Source organism: Syngnathus typhle, linkage group LG7 (assembly GCF_033458585.1).
Source record: "Syngnathus typhle isolate RoL2023-S1 ecotype Sweden linkage group LG7, RoL_Styp_1.0, whole genome shotgun sequence".
NCBI classification, from domain to species: domain Eukaryota; kingdom Metazoa; phylum Chordata; class Actinopteri; order Syngnathiformes; family Syngnathidae; genus Syngnathus; species Syngnathus typhle.
The window spans coordinates 16,489,434-16,501,876 of record NC_083744.1 but is presented as its reverse complement, the minus strand read 5'-3'; the positions used below and the strand labels follow the sequence as shown (position 1 = coordinate 16,501,876).

Genomic DNA, 12,443 nt, shown 5'->3' with positions numbered 1-12,443 from the left:
GAGTCAACACTCATCATGTTATATTTAATACAGAGTTGAAGCAATTGGACCATAATGAAAACAAAATATTATTTATTTATGGGGATATGTGTTGCAAAAAAAAAAAAGTCAAAATAGTTGTTTTTTTTAACAGATTAAAAAAAAAAAACACACAAAACATAAATTTTGAATTGGTCAATTGTGAAAAAAAAAAGCCTCTGTGTTTGCTTTTAGCTTGATGTCAGCTGGTTTCTATTGAATAGATAAGTATTTTATATCTAGAATATATATGTATATTTATATACACACCTAACCTAATTTCATTAAATGTTTTTTTTCCAATTGAACTGACATTATACTACAATGCAAATTAGACCTTGCTTGTATTGATTGATCTGACTACTTTCCTATATCACACAATTCCATTCCGTTCTATGGTTATCATCACTATTTCCAAGCACCTTAGTATCTGTACAAAATGAAATGAACGAGTGAGGAATCAATGATTAATGGTCGAGTGAGTGTCAGGGCTTGTGAAATATTGAAATCAACTTGTAACATGATCTATTTATAGTGGCGCAGTGGAACAACGCGGCAGTCTTGTTCCTATAGGTGGAAGAGGAGGAAAAAGAGGAAAAAGAAAACCCATTACGCTCACATTTTCATGTAAAGACCCTTTTCGTGCTGCCATTAAACTTTTACGCAGCAGCGGAATCCATAAATAATTTCCACGCCGAGGAGTCTCCCGCACTATTTGCGGACGGGGTTTGTTCATTAAAAGTGACACGTGATTTTTTTTTATTCATATTAAAGTTTACATATATCCGTGCAAATTAGATTTCGGAACGGCAAGGTCAATTTATTTTATTTTTGTTGTATAGTTAAGACAGTTGGGGTCAGATCAAACACTGACCAAAGCTGTTTTTTTTTTTTTGTATGCACAAAATTGTGAATCGTAAAACTAATCCGTTTTATCCGTTTTTTATTGTCTTTTTAGGAATAATTTGTTATTAGTAATTTTTTTTAAAAGTTTTTGATAAAAATAATGATACAGGGATTATCATCCGTTATACTTGAAAAGCGATTGCCACGGGGAAGTTTATAAACGGACAAAGCAGTGCACTGCCATCTACTGAATAAAAGGTAGAACTACAGTTAAAAAAAGTTGTGATACTCAAGTCATTTAAAAAGAAGAACCTGGAAAACAAAATAATCATTCTAAATCAAACTTTAGAAGTGTTTCTGTTGCTGTTGTCCCAAGTTGAACGCAACTTGATCATTTAAATATCAACTGTGTTGATTTGATTGTGTGTCCCTCCAAGGTGCGAGTGTACCTAATAAAGTGACCAGCTCATCAAACTATTTGTAGGAGAAAATACCTTCACGGTTGAATGACTTCTCAATGATATACAGGTTTAATGAAGTGCCCCCCCTCAGTTGCCATCTGTTCTGGGGAAAGATAATTACAGAAAGGCTAATTACACAGCGACTGGGCTGTAATTAGTGATGAAATTGTAATATTCAACGTGCTTCGTATCGTCATATGGCTTTTGATGCATATTAAAAACAGACTAACAAGAAGATGTATCTCCTGCAGCGATCAAGTCATCCGGGTCAATGTGCAGTCGCAGGAACAGAGCCAACTCCTGCAGGCGCTGGAGAAGGAACAGGAAGTGTGCTCATACAAACACACAGACACGCACACGTTTTTTTTTTTTTTTTAAATTAAATTTCAATTGAATTCTTTGTTCATATTTTTTCAAATATCCTATTATATATTATATAAGGTTGTGGCGGAATTTGACTTCGGTAAATCACAAATAATTGCGATCGTAACACAAAATAATTTTGAGTCATTGCAATATAGCCAATTAAGAATTAGTATATGAACTGGAACTTGCCTGTATAACAGTAAAAGAGTAAAACAATATTTTAATAATAAGGACCAGAAGTTAATTTTGCCCCTCTACGTTTTTTTCCTCCATTTTCACAAAAAAAAAAAAAAGTATCGTAACACAAGTTTATACTTGCTGTACGACGTACTTGGTGATTCTTTAAGACCTTCCAGGACCTTTATGTACTGGACAATAAATAAATAAAGATTTGAACTCTACTCAGTGGAGTCTACTGTACTCATTTATTTGGCACTTTTTTTTCTCTTCCAAGACCTTTCCCGCCGGCACAACGACTGTTCTTTCGGGACTTTGTGACTTGTATTTCGATTTGACTATAACAATGGGTTATCTCACACAACTTGCGGTTGAAAACTTTAAAACATGGCGAGGAAAACAAGTTATCGGACCATTCTTGGAGTTTAGCTGCATTATCGGGCCCAACGGCTCCGGTAAATCCCCTTTTCGCTCTCTTTTTTTCCATTAGCCACATTTTGTGAAGCGCTAGCTAACGCGTGGGCGAAGCTAACTGCTAATCCCGAAGTTGGAATTGTCATTTCACTCATATTTAACGGCAATTATATTTCTTTAAAATGTGTGAACTTAATTCTAACTCGTTTAGCTTCCTTTAAAATTCCTTAAAGCCAAATTTGCTAGAGGTGAACTTTTCCAGTTTAGTAACAAACATGTTTGACAAAAACAGGTAAGTCCAACGTGATGGACGCCATAAGCTTCGTCATAGGCGAGCGGGCGAGCTCTCTGCGAGTGAAGCACCTCAGTGACCTGATCCATGGAGCCCACATCGGGCAGCCGGTGTCAAAAAGAACCAGCGTTTCCATGTTCTACCAACACGACCAGGACCAGGAGATTGTCTTCTCTCGGAGTGTCAATGGTCAGCATATTTTCAAATTATATTAAATTATTCAAACAGACCGGAAATTAAAGTAAGGAAAATATTTCTGGTGGCTTGCTGTGGCAATTTTCATTTATTCATCCGCCATCTCTGTATGAGATCAGGCGTACCTAAAATGGCTGCCAATGATGCTCATATTTTTATTTATTTATTTAAAGCCATTGTTTATGTAAGTCTTTCTTAACTTTGAGATTTTTGATCCATTCTTTAGATTGGAATTACTTTTATTTGTTACTCTTTATTCTCAGGCAACACCTCCGAGTATCTCCTCAACAACGATCATGTTTCTTTCAACCGGTACACTGAGGAGCTTGTCAAGATTGGCATCATCACCAAAGCTCAAAACTGCATGGTTTTCCAGGTAGACATTTTGGTGTTTTCAGTGTAGGATGGGTAATGCTGCAATTTCAGATCATGTTGTTCCCGCATTGGTCACCAGGGAGCAGTGGAATCCATCGCTTTGAAATACTCCAAGGAGTGTACCAACATTTTTGAGCTGATCAGCCAGTCCAAGGAGTTAGTGGATGAGTACAACCAGAAAAAGGAGGCCATGTTGAGAGCCAAGGAGGACACCAATTTTCAGTTCAAGAAAAAGAAATTGGCAGCTGTCGAGAACAAACTGATGTCTAATGAGAAATTGGAGGTGAAGCGAGTTGGGCGAGTCACTACTGAATTACTTCTAAATGGAGATACAGTTTAATTTCTTCTGTCATCAGACGTGATAGAACTGGTTCTTCTGTTCTTTCCCAGGCCCAGAAATACCAGGACCTGCTGGAAGATATTCAAGAAAAGCGTGTACAGCTGAGCCTTACTGAGCTCTATCATAATGAGAAGGCTATCAACAGTACCAACGACACTCTGAGCATCAAGCGTGGGGCAGCTGCCGCTCAGAATGCTTCTCTCCAGGACTGTGAGCAGATGGTGAAGACCTTCAAGAAGGAGCATGGACGCCTCATCAGGGAGGAGCAACACATGGAGAAAGAGATCCGGTAGATTTGCATGTATTTTGTTTTCAGATGTATCCATTTTAGTTGCATTTGGAAAGGACCAAATCAGTGAGCCCCCTCTAAAAACACGACGGTGCATTTTTATTATTTTGAAACATATTTGTGAACATGTATGTTGTCTGTATGAACCTATTATGACTGCTACATCTCTGAACCTCTTGCCTAGTGCCCAGGAGCACGTCCTTTCCCAGTCTCGCTCTCACTTTGTCAAAACAAAAGTGAACACCTCCCATCATTTAAAAAAGATAGCTGAGTTTCAAGTGTCTGCAAAAAAGAGCCAGAAAGTCTTAGGGCGGACAGAGGAGGAGCTTGCTGAAGCCCAGCAGGAAAAAAGGGAGCTGGAGAAGACCTGGAGGTTCTACGAAGAACAATTTCGGCAGCAGAGAATGTCCCTGGGCGGGGAGGTTGAATTGGATGAGAGCCAGGTGCGTGTCAAAAGAACCTTCCTTATTATGAATGCCAAATTAATTTCTTTTGCACGTGATCGGCAGCGAGAACGCTACAAAGAGCTCAAGGAGCTCGTCAGGAAGCAGAATGCAGTGCTAGGCCAGGAAGTCGAGAAGATGCAGAGGGTTGTCAAGGCTGACTATGATCTGATGGCATTTGACCAGCGCAAACAGAAGGAAGTGGAGGTAATAACACTACGGGTAACTCCAATCCATTAAAATAGCAACTGTAAAGTAGCTACAGTACATTTAAATACTTCATTAATACACCATACGGTGATACTGACTGTCTGACTCTTGCTGTAGGCTGGAATCCAAAACAACAAGACACATTTGGATGATTTAACCGACAGAGCAGAGAGGCTTGAGGAATACACCAAGACCTGCAAGTATGCCTCGCAACATTCTGTAAACCAGCAAGTTCACAACAGCAAACCCTTGCCTTTCACGGGTATCAGGGAGGAAAAGTTTGCAATCGGTGTTCTGCAAACACGAGTCCCTGCGTTTTTGTTTTTAGGTCATCTCTTGACGAGCTCCGTCAGAACGAGGAGAGCTTGCATGCAGAGTTGCAGCGTGGCAAAGAGCGCACTGCCCAGGTGAACGAGGAGCTGGAACAGGTGTTGAAGCAGCTGGGCAACGCCCGCCTGGACAGCCAAGAGAGCAATCGTCAGCGACAGCGCAAAGACATTCTGGAAAAGATGTGCAGGCTCTTCCCTGACACGGTGGTAAGCCATGTAGGATGATGATGTGAACTGAAAGCAAAACGGGACAAATCTGTCACGTCTTTCTGGCCCCAGTACGGCCGCCTTTGTGACTTGTCCAGCCCCATTCACAAGAGGTACCAGCTAGCTGTCACCAAAGTGTTTGGCCACTTCTTGAAGGCCATCGTGGTGTCCACAGAGAAGGTGGCCCAGGCCTGCATCAACTTCCTCAAGGAGGAACGGGCTGAACCTGAGACCTTCCTGCCCATTCACTACTTGGATGTAAGTGTTGGAATAGTCCATCTGAGCCTTTTGAGGAGAATCCAAAAAGATTAGAAACAATTCATTTGTAAATCATAAACAGGCAGCCAGTTCCAAATTTTATTTGTTAGAAAAAACGTTGGCTTTTTAACACACTACTTGTTTGGTCAGTTGCGAGCGGCGTTATTGACCATCGGCTCGCATATTCAGGTGAGTCCCCTCAACGAACGCTTGAGGGAGATACCGGGTGCCAAAATGGTGGTGGACGTCGTGCTCATCAAAATGTCCACAAACGTGCCACAGCTGAAGAGAGTGGTGCAGTTTGTATGCGGCAACACGCTGGTGTGTGAAACCATGAAAGAGGCCAGAAGCATTGCCTTTGGCGGGGACCGCCGCCTTAAGGTAAACACATTTTCAAGTGGGTGCAGGAAATGCACAATAGCCTTTTTTTTATTTATTTATATCTGAATTGGTTCCCGCAGACCGTATCGCTGGACGGAACCATGTTTTCAAAGTCCGGTCTCATTTCTGGAGGCTCCAGTGACCTCCGCAGCAAAGCTCGCTGCTGGGGTGACAAGGACGTCACTAGGCTGAAGAATAAAAAACAACAGCTAACTGATGAGCTACGTGTAAGTCGACATACAACTGTTGTACAGTGGATAGACTCTTAATTTATAAATAAATAAGAAGGGCTTCTCATACTTTTTGGACCACCGCACAACACAAGGGAGACATTTTCCCAATGCCAATGAAACATAACCACGATGTGTAAATTCCATTATACACCTTTTATTCTTTAATTAGCACAAAGTTGAGGTAGGGAGGGGTAATTGGTTAAGTTTATTTCCTTACGTGGGTTTGCACATTTGTCTCTTGTGGTGCAGCAACTCATAAGGCTCAAGCGGAAGGAGTCGGAGCTGAATTTGATCATTGCGCAGGCTCAGGGTGCACATACCCGCCTGAAATATTCTACAAATGATCTGGATAACCTTAGGAAGAAAAGCATCCCTAAATGCCTCGAGGTAAGAAGACTTTCTGACTTGCATTGGCTTCCTGGGAACTGAAAAGGTTAAAGCCACGCATTAACATGACACTGTTTTTTTTTTTTTTTATGTGCGTGACAACCTTGGAAATTGTTTTCATTTTACTAGCCTCACATTATTGTCAATAATTGTCATTTTCCGCTGATCGATTTCAGGAGATTTCGCGTATGGAGAGTGAAATGGCAAACTTGGACTCCCAGATCAAGACGCAGGTGAAAAGTGTGGAGGCAAAGGAAAGTGCCTTGGAGAACCTCAAAAGCCAAATTCAGCAGGTATCCTACCTTCAATTCAACTAATCATCAGAGAAACGTTCATTATCCTTTACAGTTTCCAAACATCTCGTAATATTTGATAAAAATGAAAATATTTCTTTAGACAGAAGACATGGTGTTTTCCGACTTCTGTGCTGAGATCGGTGTGGACAATATCCGAGTGTATGAGCAGGAGCTGCTGAAACATCAGGAAGATCACGACAGGAAGCGGTATAAATGACATGAGACTTATTGGGGCTTACTTGCTCATTTTTACGCTACGTTTTGGTCACGTTACATGAGTGGGAATTTACACTGTGCTGCAAATACTTTCAGTTTGGAGTTTGAGAACCAGTGCAATCGCTTGGATGCCAAGATGGAGTATGAACAAGTTCAACTCGAGAAGCACAAGAAGAAGCTCAGTGAAATTCAGTCTTCCATCGACCAGGAAGAACGCAACATGGCCGAAAAGAAAACGGTTAGCGTGGATGCACTGTGAAATAAGCCCCTGAACAATGTCGTGGATCGCGAAAAAGAAAGAGTAATTGTCAACTGAGTTTTTAGCTTCATATTCTGGCTCACCTTTCAGGAGGAGGAGAAGCTGCTGGTGGCCGTTCAAGAAAATGACAACAAACTGCAGGAAATGAAGAACCAGCTGCTGGAAAAGAAGAGGCTGGAAGCATCTGCCAAAAACGAGCTGGATGAAAAAATCCTGCAACTCAGAGAGATGAACAAGTAAGTCAAAAAGACACAGATGAAGAACAACAAATGCCAACACTGTCGCTCCAAGCGTATGGTGTGCGAAATCTCACGTGAAGAAACGTCCTTTTCCGTCAGAGACTTGGCCAAACTTCAGCGGGAGGTGATGACTGCCGAGAGCATCCTGGAGCAGAAGCGTTTAGCCCGACACAACTTGCTACTGGCGTGCAAGATCGAGGGCCTGCCAATCGATTTGCTGTCGGGTGACCTGAATGAAATCAGCCAAGTGGAGGTAAAAAGACATCTGAACATGTGCAACGCTAGAGACAAGGTTGTTTCAAAGAACGCACGCTCTGCCAAAATTCGCAAACCGAAGTGTAAATGAAGTACATGTGTTTGTGTCTCTCCAGCTGGAAGAAGGGTCTCAACCCTCCATGCACGTCTTTGAGAGAGAGGCCCACCTCGTGATCGACTACTCGATCCTGGAACCCGAGAACAGGGTGACGCATCCGATACTCTTTCGACGTTCAGCACTGGGATCAAAATGCTGCGTTAACATTGGCGTGTGTTTGCAGGATGTGCCGGCAGGGGAGAGAGACAACTACATTGAAATGCTGAAGCAGTCCCTTCACGCTTTAGAGGAGCAACTAAAATTCACAGCCACACCCAACTTAAAAGCTGAAGAGAAGCTGAGGGAGGTGGAGGACAAGCTACAAGATGTGACGGATGGTATGTGTGAGGGTTTTTAAGTTACAATCTAGCTCGTTCATTGTGTGAAACTTCCTCAGCCTTCAGAGCCAGCACCTTTGTCACACGCAAGTGCCAGCAAGAGTTTGAAGAAGTCAAAGCTAAGCGCTTCCATCTCTTCAGCCATTGCTTTGATCACGTGTCCAGTGTCATTGATAGCATCTACAAGAGATTATGCCGCAACAAGAGCGCCCAGGTGAAAAGACCACTTTGCAACCCCGAGGGCAATTGCCGTCAAATGATGACATAAGAGATGAAATTTGCTTCAGGCCATCCTGTCTGCTGACAATCCGGAGGAGCCGTATCTCGGCGGCATCAACTACAGCTGCGTGGCTCCCGGCAAGCGCTTCATGTCCATGGCAAATCTCTCGGGCGGGGAGAAGGCCATTGCGTCCCTGGCTTTGGTGTTTGCCATTCACAGGTAGCATCAATGACCAAATGGAGAGTTTACAAAGTTATAAAAACAACACCCCTGTTCTAAAGTAAGACTCTTTGTGCCTTCTCAGTTTCCGTCCTGCTCCCTTTTTGATTTTGGACGAGGTGGATGCCGCCCTGGACAAATCCAACATCGGAAAGGTGAGATCTCTTCTAATAATGCTCTTCGGGGGAGCGAGAACTCAAGAACGACAAGGCACTCTCCGGGCCATGCGATTTAAAGGCACAACACATGAATTTGCTGCATTGTGTGTGTGACTTTCGGTCTTGTATTTGTCTTTTTTAATCCAGTGCTATTATTACTTGTGGAGTTTTTTTTTACGCGTTATCCATTTTGTGCTTCCAGGTGACCAGCTTCCTGAGGGAGGAATGCCAAAAGAATATGCGAGTCATTGTCATCTCCCTGAAGGATGAGTTCTTCTCCAAGGCAGACATCCTGATGGGAGTTTACCCGAATGTAAGATTGCTGGCCAAATTGTGCTCAAGGGCCACATTTGATTTTGTACATGGTGGGCCTGGTTATTCGCAAATGAGATGTGGAGGGGATCTGTTTAAATCATGAAACATACATTGAGTCAGTGTTTCTTATTTTATGAGTTAAAAATAACCAATGATGTCATGAAAGAAATGTGGGATGTTAAATGTTCTCTACATATATAAAACATGTTTTAGGTTCAATTAGTTACCAAATGATTTAATTAAATACTTAATAATACTAATTGACCTGATGTATAATAATAGTAATACTTTAAAGGTTGGTAGGCTGAGTTAAATAACTGACGGGTTATAACCTACCTCGGTTGAGCCATAACCTACTCCTGCCTTCACCATTTTTCTTTTTTTTGTCCTCTCTAGTTTGACGGATTTATGTTCAGTAGTATGCTGACATTTGACCTGCGTACCTTCCCTATCCTGGAGGACAACCACAGAACACCTGAGAGGTCTATAACCAAAAAGGACATCTTGCCAAGCAGCTCTGAATCGCTTCCATCGGTTTCTATGTTTTAATTGTTTAGTTCAATTTCCATTGAGTTTCTCCTTAAATGTTGCTGTTTTAGTAACTCGATCAATTTAGGGAGCGTTTCTAAGACTCCAAATAGCTGTTTGTCCTCTATGGAATGTGTGTGAGCTTGTTCCAAGCTTCACAATGTTTTAATGTTCGTCAATTTGAGCGATTGGTGCTTGAATGAACTTGCCGGTTTCCACCTTGTGTTTTGGTTTAGGTTGGCCTCACGGGGGCGTAAGTGGCCTAGGCCCTAGTCAGTTGGTTGACCACTTTCACACAAAAACGGTTTGACAGCCCTCAACTTTGTAATGTGATACAGTTTTCTCCGAGTTGTAATGATTAGATTTCACTTCGAATACAGTCAATAAATAATTTGTTCGACTACTTCCAATTTCGCGTGCAGCTTGTGACGTCTTCTCCCACGTGATCAATATTTACGGAAGTGTCTTGGGTTTAAATGGCTTCCACCTTCAAATGTCACTAAAGATCGAATAACTTAAGTTGCAACCTAAACAAGAAGTTACGCACACATCCGGATGTACGTAGGGTTGTATCTTGACACTTGACACTTGTGATCGGTTAGAAAGTAGCCGCTTAGCTTTATTTGTAGTTATTAGCAGACAGCGAGGTTTGGTGTCAGTGCGTGCAGAATTTATTAGTCAATGAACGATATTCAGGTGGAAGTTGAAAAGGTGTTCCGGGGCCCCTGGTAAGTCTACACTGGGTGGTGTTTCGCTGCGTTTATCGAACACTTGACCAGCTAGTTAGCTCGGTTGAGCTAAGTGCTAACGTTAGCTGGTCAGTTCCATCATGGGCGCCGAACAAAGCGGAGGGGATGCGGAGCACAAACACTCTGACTACAGCTCGTCGGGTTAGTATGTTTTATCTTTCTATCTTGTTAAACCTTTTTAACTCTCTTCACATTTTCTAGTTACTCTGTCCTGAATTATTTTGTTGATTTCCCCACTAACGAATTTTGCACATCATAACATGTTTTGGCAGAGACAACCTCAAAGTGTCTTATGCTCATGAAGTGCTTGTTTTGAAATTTTGATCTGGTGTTATTAAAACAACAAAAGTTGTTGAAACTAATCGTGTAAGGGTGAAATGTTTCACCATAAAGGTAGAAGAGGTCAATTCCCATAATTTTGTCTCGACTGTGTGGCTTGTGATCAACTCCCGTCGAGGATGAAATCTACCTCATCCATCAAAATGTGACTTAATTGATGGGTAATAAATGAAACCATTTTTCTTTGCAGTGGTTCCTTCACCCGCCAAACAGAAGGCAAAGATGGACGATATTGTTGTGGTGGCTCAGGGAACACCGTCCATGAGGAACATTCACAGTGACCCCGATGTCATCAAACTCCAAGAGATCCCTACCTTCCAGCCCCTCTTAAAAGGTGTGTGCCTTTTGAATATTCAGACTGTAGTCCACCCCTTGTCCACCCTCAGCCTAATTAAACTAGTTAACCCTAACTGTTGTTCCGACACATTCCTTTCGCCCTCGGCAGGAGTGCTAAGTGGCCAGACGTCCCCTAGCAGTGTGTGTCTGGAGAGACTGGATCCGGCGCAGGTTCTCCAGCTGTGCACCCGCTACCAGGACCACTTGCACCAGTGCGCCGAAGCCGTCGCCTTCGATCAGAACGCCTTAGTAAAACGCATCAAAGAGGTGAGCAGTTTGAACTTTTTTGACAGCAATTAATACTTTCATTGCCTTAGCACACTGATTTGGTTTGGTAATAGTTATCGAAAACATGTTGACGAAACTGTAACATTTTAATATTCCACTAGGTGGAAGAAGTGAGCTTTTCAACCAACCTGAGGATACAAAGGATAGTTTTGCCTTCTGCAGTCTGAAAACACGTTCTCACTTTAGTCACTAAAGGGAATGGATGAACAAAAAACTTTATTTGCCGTGAATAAATAATAGTTTTTTTTTTTTAGTGAAAACGGTGATTGGAAATCACTCCAGCCACCCATTGCATCGCTGTGGTGTCGCTCAATACGTTCTAACTAAGCCAACTTGTGCTCCAGATGGACCTCTCGGTGGATACCTTATTCAGCATCATGCAAGAGCGTCAGAAACGCTATGCCAAGTACGCGGAGCAGATCCAGAAGGTCAATGAGATGTCCATGATCCTGCGCCGCATCCAGATGGGCATTGACCAGACGGTGCCACTGATGGAACGCCTCAACAACATGCTGCCGGAGAGCGAGCGCCTGGAGCCCTTCAGTATGAGGCCTGATGCAGAGCCTGGCACCAAGTAAGAAACTTGCCGAGAAGTCCTGAAATCTAAGGTGAGGGCCGCTTTTGTCTGTTCTTTTCTGCTTTGTATACGGACGGGGCTCCTACTGGGATGAATCTTCATCTTGGAAGTACAAGACATGAATGTGAATGAGCTCTGAATACTGAGAAACTGGAACTCTGTGGATTCGAAAGCTGTTGAAACATGCACAAGTCAAGCAAATGATGTGGCCCTGCACGGGCTGCCAGTGTTTGACTTAAGAATAATGGAAGGCACTTGGACAAACATGACTTTAATTTATTTGCTCTTTGTCAATGTTTTGATATGACCACTGCAAACCCGATAATTATCTTTTATGAAACCTTTTCGGACAAAACATCCGCACTACAACTAATATTACTCGGATTTAGTTAGCTTGCGCTTCAACATGCGTGACGTGCTAATATTTAGCCGCACCGCTGTCACATTATAAATGTCAAAGATTATGTGGAAAAGTTGCATTTCAAAAATAAAACTGCCAGAGGAAGTGTCACTAAGTACTGTTTGAGTCAATGTTTTGGTTCCATGTCTGTCACGTTTTCTAGCACCCCTTCTATTGGGCCAGCGGTTCCTCCCAAACAATAGTGACCCAGGAAATATATTTTTGGGCACTGGACAGAACATTTTTTAAGTCCATTGTGTGGCGTGACCCTTAGGTGTGGACAAATATATTAAATCCATTGCCGCCTTAGTCTTCTTTGTTGATGCCACACTATTTAAAATCCTGAATTGTTGTCAGCAAAATGAACAAACAAGTTTTGCTGTGTATAGAAAA

The 12,443-nt window shown here is 42.3% G+C and overlaps 2 protein-coding genes across 2 annotated transcripts; both read left to right on the top strand.

Annotated features, from left to right (window-relative positions):
* Positions 1–2,214: 2,214 nt before the first annotated feature.
* smc1b (structural maintenance of chromosomes 1B) lies at positions 2,215–9,640 on the top strand. Its single transcript, XM_061283379.1, has 25 exons — positions 2,215–2,323; positions 2,575–2,763; positions 3,033–3,145; positions 3,224–3,427; positions 3,535–3,773; positions 3,958–4,216; positions 4,283–4,423; positions 4,544–4,626; positions 4,755–4,962; positions 5,035–5,220; positions 5,410–5,601; positions 5,682–5,828; positions 6,084–6,221; positions 6,398–6,514; positions 6,618–6,724; positions 6,830–6,971; positions 7,083–7,228; positions 7,331–7,484; positions 7,603–7,692; positions 7,768–7,921; positions 7,981–8,135; positions 8,209–8,360; positions 8,446–8,515; positions 8,721–8,831; positions 9,230–9,640. The coding sequence occupies exons 1-25, from the start codon at positions 2,215–2,217 to the stop codon at positions 9,380–9,382; spliced, it is 3,759 nt and encodes a 1,252-aa protein (XP_061139363.1). The 3' UTR covers positions 9,383–9,640.
* A 179-nt stretch (positions 9,641–9,819) lies between these two features.
* On the top strand, positions 9,820–12,165 carry borcs5 (BLOC-1 related complex subunit 5). The gene is made up of 4 exons (XM_061283381.1): positions 9,820–10,251; positions 10,640–10,783; positions 10,895–11,052; positions 11,418–12,165. The coding sequence occupies exons 1-4, from the start codon at positions 10,191–10,193 to the stop codon at positions 11,649–11,651; spliced, it is 597 nt and encodes a 198-aa protein (XP_061139365.1). The 5' UTR covers positions 9,820–10,190; the 3' UTR covers positions 11,652–12,165.
* Positions 12,166–12,443: the final 278 nt, after the last annotated feature.